The sequence below is a fragment of the Culex quinquefasciatus genome, chromosome 3 (assembly GCF_015732765.1).
Source record: "Culex quinquefasciatus strain JHB chromosome 3, VPISU_Cqui_1.0_pri_paternal, whole genome shotgun sequence".
NCBI classification, from domain to species: Eukaryota; Metazoa; Arthropoda; class Insecta; order Diptera; family Culicidae; genus Culex; species Culex quinquefasciatus.
This window is the reverse complement of record NC_051863.1, coordinates 123985320-124010968: the sequence shown is the minus strand read 5'-3', so window position 1 is coordinate 124010968 and position 25649 is coordinate 123985320. Positions and strand designations below refer to the sequence as shown.

Genomic DNA, 25649 nt, shown 5'->3' with positions numbered 1-25649 from the left:
AAAAGACAAAAAGACAAAAAGACAAAAAGACAAAAAGACAAAAAGACAAAAAGACAAAAAGACAAAAAGACAAAAAGACAAAAAGACAAAAAGACAAAAAGACAAAAAGACAAAAAGACAAAAAGACAAAAAGACAAAAAGACAAAAAGACAAAAAGACAAAAAGACAAAAAGACAAAAAGACAAAAAGACAAAAAGACAAAAAGACAAAAAGACAAAAAGACAAAAAGACAAAAAGACAAAAAGACAAAAAGACAAAAAGACAAAAGACAAAAAGACAAAAAGACAAAAAGACAAAAAGACAAAAAGACAAAAAGACAAAAAGACAAAAAGACAAAAAGACAAAAAGACAAAAAGACAAAAAGACAAAAAGACAAAAAGACAAAAAGACAAAAAGACAAAAAGACAAAAAGACAAAAAGACAAAAAGACAAAAAGACAAAAAGACAAAAAGACAAAAAGACAAAAAGACAAAAAGACAAAAAGACAAAAAGACAAAAAGACAAAAAGACAAAAAGACAAAAAGACAAAAAGACAAAAAGACAAAAAGACAAAAAGACAAAAAGACAAAAGACAAAAAGACAAAAAGACAAAAGACAAAAAGACAAAAAGACAAAAAGACAAAAAGACAAAAAGACAAAGACAAAAAGACAAAAAGACAAAAAGACAAAAAGACAAAAAGACAAAAAGACAAAAGACAAAAAGACAAAAAGACAAAAAGACAAAAAGACAAAAAGACAAAAAGACAAAAAGACAAAAAGACAAAAAGACAAAAAGACAAAAAGACAAAAAGACAAAAAGACAAAAAGACAAAAAGACAAAAAGACAAAAAGACAAAAAGACAAAAAGACAAAAAGACAAAAAGACAAAAAGACAAAAAAGACAAAAAGACAAAAAGACAAAAAGACAAAAAGACAAAAAGACAAAAAGACAAAAAGACAAAAAGACAAAAAGACAAAAAGACAAAAAACGACAAAAACGACAAATTTAAATTTAACCCTTTATAACGCAACCCCACTTTTAGACGGACTTCAATTTAAAAAAAAAAAAAACAATTTTCAACTAATTTTTGATCTTGAAAAAGCATTGGAAAGAAGAACTCTCAAAATTTTAGAAAATTTATGGGTTGAAAGTTTTACTTGCTTTATGTGACTTTGCCATTGTTTTTCAAAATGTCAATTTTTGGGGTCAACTTTGGCTGTGTTTTTACTAACATTTCAAAAATTTCAAGTAAAAAGAAGTATGCAATAATTTTTGTAGTGTCCCAGACTATGCATATACGCATTTTTTTTTTATAATTTAAATGATAATGGTGCCATTTTATAGCAGAAAATGTGAAAAACAAGCAAAAAATTGAAAAAGTGACTATAAAAACATGAAAAAAATAAATAGCCAACATGTAATGATAGGAGGTGGTAGAATAGGCCAAATACTACCGAAAACAAACATAAACTAAAAACTTTACTTAATCCACCCTTAGGTGGTTGGCACCTTCCTCACATTTAAATGGTGACACAAAATGGTGGTGTTTTTCAGTGTTTTATCAATTTATTAATTTATTCATACCACTAGATTGGGTAGTCAGATCTTCATATTGCAGGTCACTTATGTACTTACAACTTATGATAGGGTAGTCAGATCTTCAATTAAATTCTCATGCTTGATCTGATCACAGCAAAAAACCCGATGGTAAAATCGCATGCCAAAGCATGCACATCACCTTCGTCAAAATAAACACTTAATATTACACACTGCATGGACAATTTTTGCAAACACAAAAAAAATTGCATCCGACGGGATTCAAACCCAGTACCAACAGTACGGACTGGCGCCTTAGCCCACTCGGCCATCAGACCAGTGAAAAGCATTAAGGATAAACGCATATATGAGCTTGACATTTCGGTCAAGTAGGTTTCCCATACTGATGGGCTACATGTTTCTTGGTGTAAAATCACATAAAATTGCATAAAATAATGCAATATTTATTTTACACCCAGGCCTTTTACACTCAGCTGAATTACTACGTTTTTAGCTGTGATATCCGGCCTCCAAAAAGTACATAAATAACACATAAGTGCTTATAACTTTTGACAGGGATGTCAGAACTTCAATGTGTTGGACGCATTGGAAAAGTCTTTTGAAAACCTATCCGGACAAGGTTTTCATCAACATATCTAAGATCCGGCCTCCAAAAAGCGTAAAAATAACACTTAAGCATTAGCATTAGCATTAGCATTTGGAGGACGCCCCACCACCGGAAGGCTCCACAACGCTTATCCCACTGTTTGGTATGGTTGTGTTAGACCCTCATCCGGAACAATAATCCAACACGGGAGATACCATGTCTTCATCTTTTGATGAGTGTGTAATACAGCCCAGGGCATAAGGGGTCCACGCCGGGTCCAAGCTATCCTCGGGGAAATGAAGGAATGTTAGTAAACACCTATCTAAAGTGCGCAGGGACCCTACGTCACCTTAGTGGTATAGATGTTTGTAGGGAGGTTTTGGACTCAATGTTAGTAGGAGAGGTAGAACCCTAGGATATACCCCGAAAGGTATTGCGGGCGAGTCAAGTAAATTTAGTTTTTTGGTTATTAAACTTATACAGATGATTGTACAGTATAAAAGATGCATGATTTATATATATTCGATTTAAAGTCACGGCAGATACAACGCGACGAAGCCGTGCATGATTAAATTGTCTGTAGTATTACTAAACTTCCTCAGGTAAAACAATGCTGATTAAACACAGTTTTAACATGTCTGCTGTTAAACTCAAGCTATCGACTGTAAGAGTAAAGCGAAGTTTATATATTTTTCTATAAATTATTATGTGTTTAAGCGAAATTCGAGGCTAAAGATGATTTAACGCATAATTAGAATCTTGAATTAAAACTCTTACAGCGATGCGGAGGGAGCATCAAATATTTATTTATTCATCTGTTTTATTTAAATGTGAGAGTTAGAACTTAAATTAAAACGACCGATTCAAAAGCATTTAACTAGTTAGAATTTAATTTTTTTTGTGTAATGGGATTAATCAGCATGTTTATTTTTTGTCTAATCTAATCTAGGGTGTGTCTAGTGTGCTGTTATTTAATAATACATAATGCAAATATAATAAATAATAAAATTTCATGTAATTGGAAAGTCCTCACCGAGATCCTTAAAGTTGCTGCTCTTCCAATTTGAGTCGAGTCGAGTCTCAAGAGAGGGAGACTCAAATAGATGAAGTGACGATTGCAACACCGGGCAATCAGTGTAACACCTACACACTTTGATCACTAGTTCACTTTTCTCACTCTTTTCCATTTATTGCGAAACAGTTGTCATCTTCCTTTGAAAATCTCTTCTCCGGAGACCATCGCTGCCTAAACGACCGATCAACTTGCAACGTTTGCTGTGTTGCACGACAAACTCACAAGTATTGGGTGATGTTTTCACTGAGAATCAATTTCCAAAACACCGATACTTTACTGATACCGACACTTTTTCCTTTGGTAGCGAAGGGTGTAGCTAAACTAAAATTGGACCAACTAGTTGAACACCTCTTCAGGAAGCCTTCTCCGTCTCATCACGACTCAACAACAAAACAGCTCAGAGCTCACTCAAAATTACAAAAACCCTCATCATTTGACGTTGCGTAACTCGCGTAAAAATAACACTTAAGTGCTCATAACTTTCGATAGGAATGTCAGAACTTCAATGTCTTGGACGTGTTGGAAAGTTTTGTTAAATTCCTTTCTGAAAATGTATAGCATGGCGGGTTTTCTTACAAAACCACCCGTTTTACTATCTTCCAGTCTCTTGCTAAATTTGTTTTTAGCATACCTTTTGAAGTACTTAACTTTACTGCATAATATTTTATAGCGACTTATGAGACCCCAAGACGGATAAATTGACGCTAAAACGGACAAGTTCAGCCAATGTCGAGATAATCGAGTGATTCTGAGTCGATAGGTATACATGAAGGTGAGTCTAATTGAGAAGTTCGTTTTTCGAGTGATGTTATAGCCTTTCCTCAGTAACGTGAGGAAGGCAAAAGATAAATGCAAATTAAAATACTAAAAGTAAACAAAAAACATAAAACTAGAAGTTAAGTTTTCGTAGCACAAAAATTGCTCTAAATGCCCTCCTGAACCCGCGGAAAAAAGTTTTGGCAGTTAGAGGGTTAAACATTTTTGAGCTCATTTTTAATGCTCTCCTGTATTTCCTTCAAACATTACTCATAATAAATGTTCCACAAAAAAAAAGTATCACAAAAGCCTTCCACTACGGCAGCATTCCAGTGGCCAGTAGTGCTTCAATTTAACGCTACATGTAATTCCACAATTTATTTGAACGCGCGCTGGGTTCGTTTGGCTGAACGAAATTGCTGTTTGCTGTGTGTTAATCGTTGGTCCACGAGCACGCGCATAAATAAACAAATGTCGTCGTCGCCATCGCCATCAAACATATGCTGCTGGTGCATCCCAGTCAAAGCAATGCAATGCATTCGGTGATGCTGATGGGGCGAGAAGAAAAAGGCGGGATTAATTTTACAAAGTGGCACTTAACTTTTTTTATTGGTAGTTAAGTGAAAATGTTAACTTATCTGATGTGAATTTCAATTCAATAATTAATTTGTTTAATTAAAACCATAAACTTCCCTAAATAAAAAAAAATCTTATTTCCCTTCAAAATGTTACTTCCGAATTACGCGTTATGAAGCAACAGAGCAATGAATGCGGTACTGTTTGGGTGTGTGCATTAAATATTATGATGCTTTCCGTATGGTTGAGTAGTTAGTGAGGGCGAGTGCTTCATGGCAAATAAAACCCTCCAAAGTGTGGTCACTTATGGTAAAGGGTGGTAGCGGCTCCCCAATCTGGTGGACATGCCTAGCTGAGAGGTCAGGGTTGGATTGAAGGAGTTTTAAAAAAGAAGAAGTCTTGTTGAGATGTTATTGAGTGTTTTTTTTATTATTTTAACTGTTAACTTCTATTGGCCTGATAAACCATTCATGGCTAGAAGATCAGTTTGTTCAGAAGTCGTTTTTAAAATTATCTTTACCTTTGACTATAGAAAATACGATGGATACATTAAGGGATTTCATAATAAAACCTTTGAAAAATCTATTTAAGCAAAACATTGTCCAATTTCCCCCTTAACCCCTAATGTGGGCCCTGCCCACTTCTTCAAGTGCACAGTGCACGGTTGATTCTGTTGGTCCAGCAACAATTAAGTCGGACATGCGTAAGCTGCGCTCTCACTCTCAATTTCCAGAGCTGCACCAACTCCTCATCTTCCTTTCTCCGTAGGGCTAGTTAGCGCTCAAATGAGTCAATCAGTAAATCCGACAGCGACTGACAGTCGCGTCATGTCTAACGTCCAACCGCCACAGGACAACAAGATCACCAGTTGGGGTGTTTAGTCTTAAAACGGGTTTGCTGCGTTGAAGACGTTTAAAGTTTTGTGAATTTGAGCGCGCCCGCGAGTATTTGAAAAAGTTTTAAGGAAGAGATAATTAAATCAGATTTCAAGGTTTTGTCCAATTTTTCAAGTTTGTCACAAACAAAATGTTCTAACCCCTCAAAACGTGTGAACCCAGTGAGCTAGAGTTGGCCCCCTAGAAATGGCCTTGTTTTTGTCTCGATGACCCGCTGAGCGACTGTTGGAGGGGGAAAAAAGGAAAATGTTCTAGCGGGAAAGTTGGAAGAAAAAATTCCCACGGTGAAATTAACGCCCGTTGCGTCTGGAAAGTTTTTGCAACAGGGGCCAGTAAGAGAGAGAAAGTGTAGAAAAAAGTGTTGTTGAAACGTTGCGCCGCACTGTGAATACAGATGGTGTCATTTTGCAATTTGCTAGAATGGAACCTGAGAGAGGGTTGAAAATGTGTTGGCAAGTGAAAAGTGAGGAAAAGTTTGGTAAAGTGCGATTTGTGTGTTGTCTAATAAAACAAAAAATATCATATTTTCAGACAAATCTAACAAAAAAACATTGCTAAAACTCGTTGCTAGTTGTACGAAACGAAAAATATGGAAAAAGTTGAAAGAAATCTTACATTATGAATAAAGGGTGTCAATTTTAAGAATTGTTTCTTGTATTTCTTCAGAAAATATATTTTTATCGAAAATGTAACAGAATAAGCTGAACGTTAATAAGCATCCTTTTTGTAATGCACTTTTAGAAAGGAATTGTATAGAAATAGCTTTGACACATTCCGGCGCTTTGACTAGCTTTGACACATTCCCTCATTTTGTTGGATTTTTTATGCCCTTTCCGATGCATTTTGAATTTTGAAAATTAATTAAGGTTTGCCCAAGTTACAGCCTTTTTAATATTTTTGACGTTTTTAAACCCTAAAACTTTCTGTCCTGACTTGCCCCACTTCCCGATGACCTAGCGTGCTCATATTTTGGCCAGATGCTAGATTTATATGCACAAACAATCCCTGAAAATTTCACGCAGATTGGTGAGGTCGATGCGAGATGGGTATGCTTTGCTTGTGGACTCGCTCTTAGATGTTTAACATCAATTTACAGCAATATCGTTTTATTAGTATGCATTATGACTATCGAAAAAATAAAATGTCAATACGAGAAGCTTTTTGAACCTTATTTAAAGCCTCCAAAATATTCAATTTGAATGCATCTTCACGAATATGTTGCAAAAAATTATCATAATCAAATTTTAGTCCAGAACGTCCTAAAAATTCTATTGAATAAAAGTTAATTGAAACTTATCAGGGCTACGATACAAAAAAGGACCGTTTTTTTCAAGATCACATAATGTTTAAAAATTTAGTGATAGATGGTTTCATTTTCAACTTGACAATAACTTATTCCGATTCTCCCAAGTTGTAAAGTAAAGTAAGTTTTGGTGTACATTTGAAAATTCACGCTTTATTTTCAAAATGGATTCAACTTTTATATGAGACCTACTTTTAGAGAAAAGTATTTTATTTTAGTTTATTTATCTAAAAAACTGATTTCAATACTTCGTTCGTTATTTTCGCTTTCTTTTTTTCTAAATCTCTAAAATCAAATAGCTTTATGCTTAAAATAATACTACATTTTAAAATCGTCAAGACATTACTTTGTATCTTCTTAAGACTTTGTTTTGTCAAATCGTTGTCATAAACTCGCCAAAAATCGAATGAAAAATTACACATTTAAAAAAATCATACTGTTTCAAGCATTTAATAATATTTTTCATAAGAAATGTTAAAATTATGCTAAAATTAAAACATAAGAAACAATAAAGATAGTTTCAGTAATTTACACACTTTGAAAAAAAAAGTTAAAAAAAAGTTAGATTTTGGGATGTAAAACAATTAGATTTTTGAATATTCCAATTTTTTTATACATCTTTACTTTTTTTTTTTTGATTTTGTGGAATTAAACATAAAAAGTGCTCAGTTTTTTATTCATCCAATTCAACTTATCAATTGAACTCTAAATCTAAGAGGTTGAGAGATGGGCAAGTGGAATTGGGAAATTGGTTTAATATTTGTTGGAATCAAATTTACTAAATATTTTGCCATATAAACGTTAAAAAAACTGCTATTATTGAAGCTTTGCCTACACTTTTTTGCAATAATGTAATTGACCTATTGCTGAAATTTAAGAAAATAATAAAATTTTATGACACTTGTTCGACTGATTTGACTGAATTCTTAAAAATGTTTTAGGGGGTTTTATTTTGTATCCTGAACTGCTGCTAAATTTTCAAACAACTTTTTTGTCCATGATTATGCAAAAAAAAACACATTTTTACGTTTATTTTGAGCCTTTTTCAAGGTACCGTCAGTGGGGGTGACATTGGGTCTGAGGGGTGAGATTGGGTCAAAGTGAATTTTTACGGATTTTACCATTTCTCAGGTTCTTCTCAATGAAACTGAATTCTGTTTAAAGGGTTGTGTAGGGGACATCTTAAGATGACTTCGCTGAAAAAATCTCGTTCCTAGAACAAATCCTGTTATTTTAGCAGCTGTCTAAAGTTGAGGTCCTTTTTGGCCAAAAATGACCTCTTGAAAAATCATTTTTCTAATATTTTTGTTGGAATTGCTCGAAAACTTCCCAAATGTTTGAAAATCTCCACTTCAAACATTGTAGCGTGTCAATACGATTCTCTCGAACAAGAAACACTGTTGGATGACTTGTTTTTACCATATCGTTGTATTTGAGAATCATTTTAGTTTCATTTGACCCAATGTCACCCCCTCTAAGGGGTGAAATTGGGTCAATTTTCAAACTATTGGCATTTAAAGTAGTGTTCATCAAAACCCACCATATTTTGGGAAAATGTTAATAAACTATCTAAGAACAAATCTACGTTGAAAGATTCTCGATGTTATTTAAATTGTTTTTGTTATTAAGAAATTACGAGAGGTGTATCGTTTTTTGACCCATAGTCACCCATAGTCACATTTTTACGTTTATTTTGATCCTTTTTCAAAGTACTGTTAAATTGTCGTGAAATGAGTACATTTTTTATAATCTTATTTATGAAAGTCTCCTTGGAGATTTTTTTAACTAGTTTATGAGAATTAATTTATTTTATGAGAATTAATCTTTGATAAACCACCAACTTTTTATCAACCAAATTTGTCTTAAAAATTTAATTTTTGCAATTCCGTCGTGAAACTACTTACTTTTCCTGTCATTCTTGAACGACGAAATAGCCTACTTTTCTGTGCCAAAAGTAACAGAATAGAATAGCACCACTTTTCAAAATAAATGATGAAAAGTTCTACTTTTCAGCACTGAAATGGGTGCGGAAAAGTTGAACTTTTCAGCACTTGTTTCGAAAAGTAACATCGTATTTATCCAACTCGGTAACCCTCGTTGGATAAATGTACGACTCGTGCTGAAAAAATCTACTTTTTGCAACTTGTTGCATAAACTACTATTAGCTTGAACTATTCAGATATCGAAATAAATCCAAATGATCAATTTCTTCACTTGGAAATGCTTATTTTACAAAACAACTAAATTATTCACAGCACTATTCTCCCCTTTTATCCAAAATTCCCAAAACTTTCCAATCGCCATCATGTCCACTTAACGAGCCCAACGCCCAATGCCAATGCCCAGTTCACCCAGAGCCTTCATCAGTTTGGCCAAATTTACCCCCTCCACATTCGCCGAAATGAAGGCGACACCCGGCGAATGACAAAAACAGTTTCCACTTTTCTCCCACGTGGGAGCCCAGCACCGAGCAGCCTGAGTGTGAAAACTCGATTCGTCTATCTTCTCGACCGGGGCAGCATCCATCCCCTCCCCCCCATTGATCGTTTGGCCATTATTGTTTGCACTATTTTACAGTTTTATCGCTGGTTAATGTACTTGACATCGGCTTTTCCCGCCCGTTTTTCGATTCGATTTTCTTCCCAATGCTTCCACTCCCGGAAAAGTGGCACCAAATGAAATTGTTTCTAATTTCTCTTGGGGCCATTGTCATTTCGATGGCAGTCGATGTTTTGTGAGTGGGTGTGTGTGTGTGTGTGTGTTTTGCGGGGAGGAAAACTGGAAACTGCAACCGAGCTGAAAACGGAGCGCACGACGAGATCGAGTTGGAAAAATAATAGATGGGAAAACTATGGGAGGAAAGTGGGTCAGTCTTTTTTTTATAAACGAGAAAGGAAATGTTGTGGGGAAACGGGAGAGGAATTTCAGGAAAACCACCCCGGCGTTTGGGGCAGTAGCTGGAGCAATGAAGTGGAGCATTTATAGAGAAAGTATATTTGTCAGTGGAAGGAAAAAATATGTCCTCGATAAGGATTTTATTGGATTGCAGCACGCGGATGGTGTCCAACAATGTGGTTCAAGTTTGGAGGGGCCAGTAAATTGGGAACTGGCATTTTATGGCATTCAATTACTGGGAAGGTATACTGAATCGAGGTTGGGAGAGAGGGGACAAACTCGAAAACGAAAGGTGTTAATTTTGGTTCGAACGAGGACGGAATTCGATTAAGGTTTGAAATACATTATGGTGGCTGTATTTGGGGTTAAAGCATCTCAATGTCATATTTGGATTTTATTACGCAAACCTTATTAAGCTTCAAGAAATATATAGAAATTGATAAAATAAAAAACAAAAACAAAAAACAAAAAACAAAAAACAAAAAACAAAAAACAAAAAACAAAAAACAAAAAACAAAAAACAAAAAACAAAAAACAATAAACAAAAAACAAATAAAAAAATTAAAAGTTTAAAATTGAGTGAAAAAAGTGTTTCAAAATGTATAATGCAACTGTCCATTAGTTTTTCAATTATTAGGGGAAATATACCCTTTCTAATCAAACACCTATCTTCGTCATGTGGAGAGTTTGATGCTCGATTAAAGCTCCAAAAATACTATTTAGGCTGTAAACTTACCAGCAACAGCACCGCCTCGAGTAAGCACGCAAATGTATGCCACTTACTGGTTAAAAATCAAATTTAATGCACTTCTGATCATAATTTCTATTTTGCGAGACCATTTCTCATCATTTTGGTGGCACACACATCCACCGCAAGATCAGAGGTTAACTGCTTAACGAAAGTCGCCATCAATATCCTTTCACTTGCGCTAACGATTTCAAAGCGCTTAAGATATAAAATTGCTTCCAACTACCGGCGACATGTTCTTTTGACCGTTACTTAGTCACTCACTTGAAAAATAATCCCGAAACATGTAAATAATTAGCAAGCGCCATCAAAAAAACAAACGCGCTAAGTCTTTTGACGTTTCAATTTTGACCATCCATTCCAATCGAAGGCTGAAGAAAACCGAGCGAGAAGCGAAGGCAAATAAAGAACAAAGGGTGGCCACCAACACCACCAGCAGCGCTTGTGGTGTTGCCAGCTTTCTCTATAAATGCTACTTTTCGTGAGTGTTCGCTCAAAATTTCATCAATTTTGGCAGCACGAAGCAGACCCAAACGAGCGTTGGAAGAAAAAAAGAACTAAGCTGAAAATACAAAAATGGGCGTGACCCAATGCACACGACTGATTAGAATGCGTTTTTGAAATATTTTTTTTAAATGCTTGTAAAAGAAATAGCATAACTTTTAATAAAAGTGAAAATAAACAGAAATGTTCTCAAAAAGTTGCTCAACTCGTTGGTGTACTTGGTTTTACTGAATTTCAAGGAACACTCCAGATTATCCAACATCATTCAAACAAGACCGCTTATTAGGCTTAAAATGGGTTTATTTCCCTAGTTTCCAAAAATAAGTTTTGATAAGTACCGAAAAAATCAGCAAGAAAAATTTTTGCGTCGCTTTGCATAGGAATTTTATAAAATTCAAAATATTTTTAATCCAGTCCAAACATGCTTAATATGAATATCAATGCAGAAAAATGCATTTTAGTTGTTTTCTGTTGATTCACCTTCTATTTTTACTGAAATCTCGAAGTTTTTTTTAAATATTTCTTTTGCCTCCTGATTTTTCGGACAAATATTGAAAAATATTTGCAACGGGCTAAGAAAATTAAAAAAAAAAAAACAGAATAAACATTTTTTGGTTCGTGATTCAAGCATTCAAACTTTGGATAATAGAAACTTTAGATAATTGAGGTTTTGGATAATAGAGTCTGGACTTTATGACAAATTAGTAGGAGGGCTGATAACCAATTTTAAAGTGACAACCGCTAATTTTCATCCAAACAACTGAGCTGTGGCAAATCTCTAATTGAAATCTCAATCAATACTCTTCGATCGCTCACTTCAATGCACATTAATCGCCTCTCCAAATTGTCCCAACCACCTCCCGCCCCAATCAATTGCGATTCTGCGGAGATAACACCCCGATTAAGTGTGTCTAATTTTCGTTTCGATTCACAAATCCACTTCCCCCTCCCCCCACAGAAAAAGCTGGCCATTTCGAATGTCATAATTGAAATATTTATGCCCGGACTCGTTAATCCGTAAACAAATTCACACCGCACATCGAGACCACCACCACGCAAATTCAGGCCAACAAAACTGACCGGTGGCCAGATTCTCCGGTAATCCGTAATTAAAACACAGCTGGTCAGTGTGGTATTTTTTTTTCTGGGAATCATGGACACTTTGTTGAGGCCGGTGCAACTGATCCGATCGGCAATGGTTCAATTTGATTTTCTAAAAATTAGTTTCGAAAGGCTTTGCATGTTTTATGATGATTCCAAACTGATTGCTCATTCATGTGGTGATTTTGAATTGCAACTATTGATGTTCAAAACTAGATAGGAGTTCAAAATTCTTGTAACAAGTTTGAATTAAAATTAGCTAACATTCTATTTAATAAAAATAATTTTGCATTATAAATAAAAAATGTGAAGTAATTAACCAAGTTAATTTGGTTATGAGCAGTAAATTTTATGAATGAGTCTATTTATGCAAGAATACTTGTAATCAAGTCAGATTTTTTTCTATATTTGAATTAATGATTAAATCTAAAATTTTGTGAATTTCAACGATGTATTGCGAATTTTATTTATGTAACAGGGCTTGAACTATAATAAAACACATCACTATTTATCTGATCAGGCACAACACATCCCAACAATTCATCTGGCACGGTGTCAAATCCACAAATCCTCAACCGCGGATAACTCCGAATGGACTTGATGTTAATTAATAAATCGAAATCCGACAACACAATAACTCTAACCTCCCCCCAACTTACACCCCTCTCCATCAAACTTCAGTCAAAAATAACAGCAACAGAATCAGTAATCCACCCGGTAATCACGAGTGCGAATTCCACAATCATCAATTGTACTGCAATCGGTCTGATGCATTCGGATGCTCCCCCTCCTTCCCACCTCTCCATTCAAGCCAAAAATAACCCTCAACCCCCTTGCGATGCGATCCACGAGGGGGTGGTCTAACGCTGACGTACATTCCCAATCATACACGCAGACACTCGTTACAATTAATCCACACATTTCATAATCAAGCCATTCAATCTCATCTGGATTATATTAGGGTGATGTGTTTTCTGAAAAATACACATTTTGATTTGAGCCTGTTTCATTTGTTTAGTAATCTTTAGGAATATTTTTTTAAATAATTTTATTGCTATTATGATCACCCTAAACATTTTATGAATATTGTGTATTGCGTCGGATCGCGATATCTATGGATCCGGAACAACTCTCTGGCTTCTGTCCCATTATTCCTTTCTGTTTTAGTGGGTGTATCCACGTGGAAACCCCAACTTGAAACGTGTTGAAATATTAAGCCAATACCAATCATCTGCAATGCAGCGGGTTTATTTCGTTTAAAAGTGCACTAAAACTAGATTGAATAAATCTTTCGCAACTATTTTGCTTATTGGATGATAAGCTATCCTTCTCAACGATTCCATTTCAGCAGTTCAAAATAACAAAAGTGCAAGTACAAAACTATAAAACAACCAACTGTGAAGTGTTTCATATCTCTCTCTCCTGCGTACACCCAAAAAAATGCATCCCAAACTACTGCAATTGAGTGCAGCGTAGCAAACCATCATCATCCGAAACAACGAACACGGTTTGAACACGCTGAGCAGTGCAGCGCACGTACAATTGTACGTGGTAATAACAATCAATCATGCTAAAAGCCCTGTACATTTTCCTCCTCCAGGGAACGCTACTGTTCCTGAAGCTGTACGGAAACCCCGAGATTGTGAAAACGCACTGTAATCGAACGGCAACCGTAAGTAAACCCTCACTGCACCGAAGTGCAAAATAAAGATAGGATAATCCGAAAGCGTACACTAACAGAGCGAATTCAAAATTGCGTTCAGGGAAATCTAACCTAAAAGCACGCGCATCGCAACACAAGCAGGTCTTTCATCAATCATTCATGAACATATTGCGAACAGGTTTTGGTCCAATGGGACGTCTACTGAACATTTCTAACTTTGCATTTTTTTAAATTTTAATTCTTAATTAATTATTCTTAAACGGAAATTTTAAAGTTGAACAATTCTATGAGATTTCAGTCATTAGATTTTTTTTGTATTTTTTAATCCGGCTGAAACTTTTTTGGTGCCTTCGGTATGCCAAAAGAAGCCATTTTGCATCATTAGTTTGTCCATATAATTTTTCATACAAATTTGGCAGCTGTCCTTACAAAAATGATACATGAAAATTCAAAAATCTGTATCTTTTGAAGGAATTTTTTGATCGATTTGGTACCTTAGGCAAAGTTGTAGGTATGGATAAGGATTACACTGAAAAAAAACCTACCGGCAGTCGCATACGTGTACTTTGTACACAGTTTGTAAGGGCTCTTGTAAGAAAGAAAAAAAAACACTATTTTTTTATATGTTTCATGGGCATCAAATGCCAACATATCGAAAATTTCCAGAAAGGGCAAAAAATCCTTGACCGAGTTATGATTTTTTTCAATCAATACTGATTTTTCAAAAACTCTAAATATTGATCGCAAAAATTTTTCAACTTCATTTTTCGATGTAAAAGCAAATTTGCAATCAAAAAGTCAAAAAAAAATCAAATTATTCGCTCTACAGCATTGCCTTGGCGTTCTCGATTGCGAGATTCCTACTCGAAACTAGGTGTTCGAAGGCTTGATTGTTGAGGCAATTGCAAACCTCTTTTTACACCTAAGCTTCCATCCACCCCGGGATTCGAACCGACGACCTTTGGTTTGTTAGTCCAACTGCCTACCAGCGACTCCACCGAGGCAGGACCCAGGGAGACGACTCCTGTACTCCAGTGAAATTTTGATAAAGTACAGCATTTTCAAGTTAAAGCCATTTTTATGTAGTATTTTTAGGAAATAGTCACAGTTATTAATTTTTAAAAATTAGTGCCCATGTTTACCCACTTTAAAAAAATATATTTTTGAATAGCTTTGAAAATTTTCTACATTTTGCTTTTTTGGACTTTGTTGATACGATAGTTTCTGAGATATTGCCATGCAAAAATAAAAAAAAAAACAGGAAAATTGATGTGTTCTAAGTCTCACCCAAACAACCCACAATTTTCTTATGTCGATATTTCAGCAACTAATGGTCCGATTTGCAATGTTAAAATATGAAACATTCGTAATTTTTCTGATCTCTCCTTAAAAAAATACTTTCATTTTTTATCAAGACTAACATTTTAAAAGGGCATTATATTGGCATAATCCAAATGCGCTCAAAATTCCAGGCTAGCTTCTGGGCCATTAATGTAACTTTTTACATAAAAACTAACTTAATCCACCTATGTGGTTGGAGCCTTCCTCACAACAATGGCTGTACACAAGTTTCATCTATTCTTTAGATCCGGCTTCAAAAAAGTACATCGGTATCACTTAATTGGCCATATCTCGAGACAGGGTTGCCAGATCTTCAATGTTTTGGGATCGTTGGAAAGGTTTTTTGATAACCTAACCAACGATGGGTCGGATGGTGGATCTGGACATAGTTTACATACATTTAAGTGAGATCCGACTTCAAAAAAGTATATCAATATCACTTAAGTGGCCATATCTCGAGACAGGGTTGCCAGATCTTCAATGTTTTAGACTCGTTGGAAAGGTATTTTGATAACCTAACCAACAATGGGTCGGATGGTGGATCTGGACATAGTTTACATACATTTAAGTGAGATCCGGCTTCAAAAAAGTACATCAATATCACTTATGGGGCCATATCTCGAGACAGGGTTGCCAGATCTTCAATGTTTTAGACTTGTTGGAAAGGTCTTTTGATAATCTAATCAACGATGGGTCGGATGATGGATCCGGACATAGTTTACATACATTTAAGTGAGATCCGGCTTCAGAAAAGTACATAAATGTCACTTAAGTGGCCATATCTCGAGACAGGGTTGCCAGATCTTCAATGTTTTGGGCTCATTGGAAAGGTCTTTTGATAACCTAACCAACGTTGGGTCGGATAGTGATGCCGGACATAGTTTACATACATTTAAGTGAGATCCGGCTTAAAAAAAGTACATCAATATCACTTAAGAGGCCATATCTCGAGACAGGGTTGCCAGATTTTCAATGTTTTGGACTCGTTGGAAAGGTCTTTTGATAAGCTAATCAACAATAGGTCGGATGGTGGATCCGGACATAGTTTACATACATTTAAGTGAGATCCGGCTTCAAAAAAGTACATCAATATCACTTAAGAGGCCATATCTCGAGACAGGGTTGCCAGATCTTCAATGTTTTGGACTCGTTGGAAAGGTTTTTTGATAACCTAACCAACGATGGGTCGGATGATGGATCCGGACATAGTTTACATACAGTTAAGTGAGATCCAAATATATGTGAAAACACATTTTTATACATAACTTTTGAACTACTTATCGAAACTTCAATCCGTATAAAACTCGATCTATGGGACCCTAAACCAAGTCAAATGCAACAAGTTCGGGTCAAATCGGTTCAGCCAGTGCCGAGAAACATGAGCTAGTTTGTTGGTCACATACATACATACACACACATACACACACACATACACACAGACATTTGTTCAGTTTTCGATTCTGAGTCGATATGTATACATGAAGGTAAGTCTACGACGTTTTTATACGAAGTTCATTTTTAGAGCAGGATTATAGCCTTACCTCAGTGAGGAAGGCAAAAATAAAAACTAACTTAATCCACCTATGTGGTTGAAGCCTTCCTCACAACAATGGCTGTACACAAGTTTCATCTATTTTTTATATCCGGCTTCCAAAAAGTACATCGATATCACTTAAGTGGCCATGTCTCGAGACAGGGTTGCCAGATCTTCGATGTTTTGCATTCGTTGGAAAGGTCTTTTGGTTACCTAACCAACAATGGGTCGGATGATGGACCCGGACATAGTTTACATACATTTAAGTGAGATCCGGCTTCAAAAAAGTACATCAATATCACTTAAGTGGCCATATCTCGAGACAGAGTTGCCAGATCTTCAATGTTTTAGACTCGTTGAAAAGGTATTTTGATAACCTAACCAACGTTGGGTTGGATGGTGGATCCGGACATAGTTTACATACATTTAAGTGAGATCCGGCTTCAAAAAAGTACATGAATATCACTTAAGTGGCCATATCTCAAGACAGGGTTGCCAGATCTTCAATGTTTTGGACTCATTGGAAAGTTCTTTTGATAAGTTAACCAACAATAGGTCGGATGGTGGATCCGGACATAGTTTACATACATTTAAGTGAGATCCGGCTTCAAAAAAGTACATCAATATCACTTAAGGGGCCATATCTCGAGACAGGGTTGCCAGATCTTCAATGTTTTAGACTCGTTGGAAAGGTATTTTGATAACCTAACCAACGTTGAGTTGGATGGTGGACCCGGACATAGTTTACATACATTTAAGTGAGATCCGGCTTCACAAAAGTAAATCAATATCACATAAGGGGCCATATCTCGAGACAGGGTTGCCAGATCTTCAATGTTTTAGACTCGTTGGAAAGGTCTTTTGATATTCTAACCAACGATGGGTTGGATGATGGACCCGGACGTAGTTTACATACATTTAAGTGAGATCCGGCTTCAAAAAAGTACATCAATATCACTTAAGTGGCCATATCTCGAGACAGGGTTGCCAGATCTTCAATGTTTTGGACTCGTTGGAAAGGCCTTTTGATAACCTAACCAACGATGGGTCGGATGATGGACCCGGACATAGTTTACATACAGTTAAGTGAGATCCAAATATATGTGAAAACATATTTTTATACATAACTTTTGAACTACTTATCGAATCTTCAATCTGTATAAAACTCGATCTATGGGACCCTAAACCAAGTCGAATGCAACAAGTTCGGGTCAAATCGGTTCAGCCAGTGCCGAGAAACATGAGCTAGTTTGTTGGTCACATACATACATACACACACACATACACACACACATACACACACACATACACACAGACATTTGTTCAGTTTTCGATTCTGAGTCGATATGTATACATGAAGGTGGGTCTACGACGTTTTTATACGAAGTTCATTTTTAGAGCAGGATTATAGCCTTACCTCAGTGAGGAAGGCAAAAATGTAAGAATACAATTAGCATAACAGTCCAGACTCGATCATACAAAGGTTTGGATGGGATCGGATAATCTAAACACGAACAAAATTTTTTTTAAGCTCGACAATAAAAAATGGGGCAGCGATTTTTTTTTCGTGATTCGATTATCCGAAGTAAAATTTTTACGAGGCCTTCGGATAATCGAGTCTGGACTGCATAGCACATCTCAATATTTTTTCAAGCCATTTTGCAGGTCATTCTTAAAACAGTACACAAAATATTCATCAGTAATGCAAAGTAATTTTTAATATTCAACTGACAATAACTCGGAAACTATTGTTCGATTTTCAATTTTTAAAAAATTAAACTTTTTCTGATATTTTGAATAAAAAGTTTTCCAAAAATTTAAACAAAGTCTAAGCTATGAAATAAGAAAAAGTATCCGTTTGTCGACCTTATCAAATGTAAAGCTTGATTTAGTTGATATGGTCAGAAAATTTTACAAAAGTTTAATTTTTAACATTTAAACCCATACCAATAATTTCATCGATTCGAATTCGCTCGAGGCTGTATCTCAGAAAATTATTGCCAGATTTTCTAAGTTCCATCGAAGACAATTTTCTCAGCTTTTCAAAAATACTGTTTCAGGGTGTCAAGAAGTTCGAGTAAAGTTGTAGCTATAATTTGAAAACGGTACATTTCATAAAAATGTTAACCACTTTTCGATTGGAAATTCAATTGGGCTAGAAAAAAAAGTTCGATATTTGTTTTCAAAGTTCTCGATATTAATTAAAATGTGATTTACTCAAATATTTATATCTCCTAAACAAGGTTTTGTACCATCACTATTAGGCAGACAAAAAAAAATAGTCATCAGGGAAACCCCCTGGCTCGATTCTATAGGTAAAAATAAGAAGCTGTGTCAATTTTGAACCAAATCGGTTAAGGTTTAAGGGTAGTTATTAACGATTCATAGATGGCAAAAAAATCTTTTCATACAAAAACGTCTTCTGAAAACCCGATTTAATCCCACCTGGGGTGAGATAGAGCCTTTCTTAGTAAAGAATATAACAATGGTTGAACTTCTTTCAATGCATAACATCGACTTTGTTTATTTATAACGTCAGCACAAAAGAAAGTCTTATAATGGAAGCAAAGTATTATAAAAGATATGTTTTACAAAAGAAATGAATATCGCAATTTTCACCAAAAGAATATTTTTAATCGTACCAATTCTTAATCAAACAAGCGTTTATGACAAACGCGAGCATAGCAAGCTTCCCATGCGCCAGTGACGACGCACACCGCGGTTTTGGTTTTCTAGTTTTGGTACGAGCCCATTTGTGTGTTGGTAATATGGTTCATCGTACCATCGTACCGAACAAAGCAGGCGCAAAGAAAACCCGAGGTACAAGTGAACCGCGTATGCTGCACGGTGCAGGGAAACTAGTCATTCAGCTTATACGAAAGTGACAGATTCAGAGATAGCTATTTTTACAACCGCACCACTACACACTCAATCACGAGTACCTTAGGTAGAAAGCCATTGGCGTCGCCAGCATTGAAAACTTTGAAAACTATATAAACGATGAAAAGCTTAGAAAGCTCCTATTGGAATCCAATGAACCCTGTTAAATAAACTTACGAAATCACAACAAACTGAAGCCTAATACTTAAAGGCGATTTTAGGAGCACACGGGAAACAAATTGTTTGTAGCCGGATGAATGTCCTAAGTCACAAAAGTTGTTGCATAAACATTGGACAGTTATGCAAAAACGGACAGAGCAAAAGATACCGAAATGCTACGATATCTTACATGTTGTAGGCAACATCGGTAGACAAGCAACTACAAACGAGTATATCTTGAGCCACAAAATATATGCGCCAGTATTCTCGCGCCAGTATTCGAAGCTCAACTTGACAACTTGTCGACTTGGCGACGAAGCGTCGAAAATCGATGCAGTGTGTTTTTTTAGCGATTTTTCCGATTGAAAATCATGCCGAATCGTCATATTTACGAAGATGAAAATGATGTCCAGCCATAAAGTAAAACCTATACCTTTCTTTAGAAAGAAAGGCAAAAATCGTCATCAAGGAAGTGGAGAGTTGTATGGAAAAACGGATAATATGCAAAAAACATATGAATGAACAAAGTTTCACCCAAGTAAAAAAAAATGTCGATATGTTATTGAAGTTTATTATTTCATCAATAAAACATTCACTTTTCATAGCAAATTGAGAAAAAAGCAGTCCACATTGCACAATAGTGTGTCCTAAAAAATCATTTAGAACAAAATACGATACGATCTTATAGTACTATGAAAACATGCCGTTTTTCAGTAAATCGCAAATCGCGATTTTGGGATTTTTTCGTTGTATGAAAACATGCTGAGATAAAAGCCTATCGAAATCTGGATGAGCCCGAAGGTGTCCGCCACATCACTTTTATTTTTGGGACACACTATTGCACAGTGTTCGGAATGGGGGGAAAAAATGTTAATTTCTTTTTTGGCGTTCTAGCCAAATGGTGCCTTCGGAAGAGTTGTTACGTACAGGGTGACAAACTTCCAGGGTGTCAACCAAAATCTAACTTTGGTGTTTTGGCAAAGTTGTAGAGGAGAAATTACACTTTTTGCAAAAGTCAGTAAAATGTGTTGATCATTTTAACTACATTTCCTGAAAATATCTCCGTGTCTTTCGGAGTATGTGTTCAGATACCTCAATTTGAGTTTTTAGACCAAATCGAATTAATTTCCAATTTTATACAGTATTATTTTCAAGACGAGGTAATAGGCGATTATTTAATGGGTATTTGATGTTAAGGAAAATGCATTATTGATGAAGAAAATCACGATTTACGTTCTCTAAAGATTAATAAAAACATGTTTAACTCTAAAATATGAAGTTTTTCGAAATGTTTTGCCAAATGCGCAAAATGTCCACCTTATCACAGGAAAAAAAAGATTAAATTGTTTTTTTTTTCACAAAATGTGCTGATTTTCTACCTCAACAATTTTCCACTCAAAAGCGTGTCACTCGGTGAAAAGCTTCCATTTCCTAGGCTATTGCTTGCGGGAAAAGCCTTTCCTCGCATACTTGCATTGTATGAAATTTATTTTCCCGCGCTTTCCCCACACTCGTCATTCATGATAAACCACTCCAAACCAGTCATTCTTTGCAGAGCTTTTCAGTGGTCGTCGTCGTTGACGTTGGTGGTGATGTTACCTTCCCCCCGTTCCACCACCATATCCAAGCGTGGAGGGCTTGAATACAAAGTTTTTAATTAAACTTTTTAATTACGTTTTCAATGCCCCCAAGTTGGGCGCGCACACACACCGAGTCCCCTTACGTGTGCTCTTGTGCACGTGGTGATGCGTCCCGTCTGTCAAGCTGTTGCATTCAATTTTCTTTGGTTTGGTTCCGTCGGTGTCTCTTGAGATAGCGAGCGAGAAAAAAGCATATTGTGAAGAACTGAAATATTTTCTACAGTTTTGAATAGTGAGGCCCCACCTTGAAGTAGGTTTTCATGGAAAATGTTAGTCTCTAGGGTTAATGAACTGGGCTGTGGTAACTGAAAAGATAGCAGTGTATGAAAAGGTTGCACAGCTGAATAGTGCAAGTTTTGCAAATGGTTTTTGAATGATTCGAAAAAGGTTGAGTGATTTAAAAGTGAGCAGATTGCCAGCAATGAAAAACATGTTTTGCAAACAAAACTGAAAAAGTCGTGACGATCTTTTCGAGTTTCTGTAATTATTTTCAAGATGACATAGATGACAGAAGATGCTATTCCGTGGGCTCTTTTGAGATTCGTTGTATTTTGTTTATTTTAATCATCATTACAGCAAAGATGTTTTTTATAATGAATTTGATATCAATCATCATTCTTTTGTATCATTGACGCGAAAAATATCAATAAAATTTTTTTTTTTTTTGGTGTAGCAGTTTGAGTTTAAAAAGCTTGATGCTTTAAAAATCGTCATCAAACCCACCTAAGAAAATTCCACATTGTCACACACCTCTTTATCACCACCATATTAAAGATAACAGCCCAAGTGGCAAAAATGGGAGGAGAGGAGAGCGCGTGGTTACTGGCTGGCAGGTGTTGAAATTTATTGCAATCGCGGATTTGTACCTTTCACTGGCTGCGACGGTGAACGTGAACAACCTCGTTGCCTGTTCGTTTGGGGCGCAATAGCTGTTGCAAATGCCGCCGCCCTTCTGTTGCAGTGAAATTTTCAAAACAGGGCAAGTTGGGTTGAGAGGTGGAAATTTTTGCGGTATATGTGGGAAAATACAGGACAGGTGTTTGAAAAATGCTTTCACCACTAACGAGCAACTGCTGTTACAACGCGTTGGTCTGACTTTCTAGATTTTTTTTGCAAAAAGAAGCAACTTAAATAAATTACACAAAAGTTTTCAACAAGGTAAAGGATTCTTAAAGATTATCCATATATTAAAAGTTAATTCCTCTTCAATCAACACAGTAAAAATGGTGTGAATTGGAAAATATAAAATCTGATTATACGTAGGTTTTTTTATCAAATAAAATAAGTTCCAATCGGAAAAACCGCATTATCGGAAGTTTTGGACAATTAGAACATTTTTTTTTTAAGCGAAAACATTGACCCAGAAGGGTCATTTTCTTATTTAGAACATTTTTTTTTTCATTTTAAAATTTCGTGTTGTTTCTAACATTGCGGAGTTATTTTTTAGAGTTAATGTTTAACAAATTTGTAGAGCAGACAATTGTCTGAAACATGTTGATACATACACACAAGGGGACTGCTTGTAAACATCGCGAGTCATCACGATTTTACGAAAAAAAGGTCCAACACGTTTAATTATAATTTTAAATACATTAGGGGAGATGGGGGTGAGACGGCCACCCTAAGGGAGAAGTCTAATAAAATTTACACAACAGATTATTTTGATCTCAAATCACGTACATATTGTTCTACTACTAGTCCATTATAGAAATGACATAAATTAGTTGGTCTAAAAACCAATTTTCAATACTTTTCAGCAATTTAAAAAAAAATTGAAATCGTATATATATGAAATACGCGGGGTAAGACGGCCAATGCTATAAATTAACTTAATAACTTTGCTAAATCCACCCAAACACCTACATGGTTGGTTCAACAGACTTCTCTGAACATTATAACTATTATGGTTGAAAAAATCAGGTTTAAAATGTGAAGACAAATGCTGTTTTAAAAATTTCATATTTTGGCTCAGTGAATTTCATATTATTGCGACCACATTTTATAAAAAACTATGAATTTTTACTACAAAACAAACACAATTTGATACAAAAAAAAAAGTTTGTGTATTTTGATTAGAATAAGTAAATCAAAATAATGTAAACAATATTAAATTAGCGATTTTTATGAAAAGTTTGATAGGATTTCATACTATTCAATGAGTTTTGCTATATCACAGTAAAGAATGTTGCCAAAACGGTAGTTAACAGCATTTTGATTAAAAATGGACAGTTTTATTGAGAATGCTTTTCCTTTATCTACCAATATGTCCTAATAGTCAAAAACCGTCAAAAATATAACCTATATCAAATAAAATCTACAAATTACGGGTGGCCGTCTTACCCCCGGAGGAGGTGGACGTCTTGCCCCCAAATAAATTATTTTTTCAAACATTTTTTGTAAACAGTTCATCGCATTTTTTGAACTTTTTCGAGGGACATAATCTAGGGAAAACTTCAATTTAACATGAAAAAATATTTGAAGACAGAAAAACATATTGTTATTTAACAAAAATGCCTAAGTTGTAATTCATGAAAATTACATCCAGTTTCAAGTTCAAAAATTATTTGTTATTTTGAGCTATTTTTATACTATTTCAAACAATATTTCTGGCAAAGGTGTCTCCATATGCATTATTTAGCATGAGGAACAGTAATATTCATTAGTATACTTATTAAAACAGTGGGGTGGCCGTCTTACCCCGCCTGGTCGTCTTATCCCCAGCTCCCCTATGTAAAAAAAGTATTCACACCCCTTGGACATAATGCACATTTTGTGATGAAACATGTAAACAATTCAAAGTTTGAGAGAAACCTAGTACTACGTTTTGTTCAGAAACTCATGCCAAACATTTTGCTACAAAAAGCTCATGAAAAGATGATTTCTATAAAAAGTTATATAACAAATACTATTACAAAAAATCAAAAAAGGTGCAAAAAAAGTTTGTACACCTTCCGAAAAATTACCATAAATAAAGTTTTTTATTGACAAATCACCATGAATCCCGTCTCCCAACTCCAAATAGGCATCCTTGACTGAATATAAAAATAATTTGAATTGAATATAAAGTTTACTAACTACTTAGTATAAAATTTCATAAAACTCTGGAAATTCTATATAAAACTTATCTAAACTTAATTTTGCAAACTTTTATTTTAACTAAATGTCAATAAATTACCATATAATTGCTAAAAAACATTTTGGAGTGAGTATTACACCGTTTTGGGGGTCGTTGTATCGATAGAAAAGATTTTTCGTTGGAATTACGTACCAACCCGGAATTACGTCGTCGGAAAATTCGCTGGCATCCAAACCGGTCCACGATTTACAAGTCAATCTATGTGGCATCGGAAAGGGCATACAATTTCCGATCTTTTGACGTCTAGGTTTTCCATAAAACCCACGTTTTTAAATACCTGATCAAAAAGTAAGTTTGATCCACCAGAACAAAAATTACGAAGTTCCATACATTTTTGGCAGGTTGCTCAAACGAAACCATAACAACGTTTTTTTAAATTAACGAAATATACACTCAAAGGCCGATGGTTTGACACCAACTGTTGTCAAACGATCGGGGTCACTTTTTAGTTTGACACCCCTTTTACACGGAGTTCACTCACACTACCAAACGTTTGTTTTGATAGTGTGCGTGAGCGCCGGGTAAAAAGTGACAGTTCGTCACTTTTAAGTTTGACTTTGACCAACCAACGGGGTACAAACTAAAAAAGTGTCAAACGAAAAAGTGAACTACCACCGGAGGTTGAGTGTATTTACAAAAGAATTCAAAACCCGGGAAATTTTGACGCCCTAGTTTTGAGTGTTTTTGAAGCAGAATTTAAAGTATTTCTAAATTTAAAGCTTTTTAAAGATATTTTTTAAAGTAAATTTGATTTTTTTGGCTTAATTGTGTAGCATACACAATTAAATTTTATGGCAATAAAAAAATCATAATTTGTCAATAAAAACCGTTGATAGTAAAATTTCATCAAATATAGATCATTTTATACAGATTACTTTAAATCGAGATCCACTTTATTAAACGTTAACTTGACTCGTTTTTCAAGGCCATTGCAATTTTTTTTCAAGCTCCCCCCGCCCTCTTCCAAAACATCTCAAATAATCAGGGGAAAAACAAATTATAGAAGCTGAAAATTTGAAATTTTGATTGAAAATAACTTGTACTAAAGTGCCCGGGAATTCCCGAACGAAAATATTTCTCGTTTCCTGGGAAATTTGAATAAAAATTAATAATTTAAATATTTTCTTGAAGATGCATGACTTTTTATTAGCAGTCAAGCCATTAATTGATCCTCACATTCATTTTGACAGTAAAATAGCTGTTCTATACCATTTTGTTGCATAATATCAATCAGAAACAGGATTATAATAATTATTGATAAATTTCAAATTTCCCGGGAATTCCTGGGATCAGGGTTGTTAAAATATCAAAATATCAGC

The 25649-nt window shown here is 35.2% G+C and overlaps 1 protein-coding gene across 13 annotated transcripts in view; it reads left to right on the top strand.

Annotated features, from left to right (window-relative positions):
• The window catches only part of LOC6053082 (collagen alpha-1(XVIII) chain), a 590709-nt gene that overhangs the window by 397254 nt on the left and 167806 nt on the right, over positions 1-25649 (top strand). For 12 of the 13 annotated variants that reach the window (XM_038260484.1, XM_038260490.1, XM_038260480.1 and 9 more), the window contains exon 6: positions 13578-13649. The exons of the other annotated variant lie outside the window; for it this stretch is intronic. In XM_038260484.1, coding sequence (XP_038116412.1) covers positions 13578-13649 — 72 coding nt within the window. The remainder of the gene's footprint in view (positions 1-13577; positions 13650-25649) is intronic. 13 annotated transcript variants of the gene reach the window in all.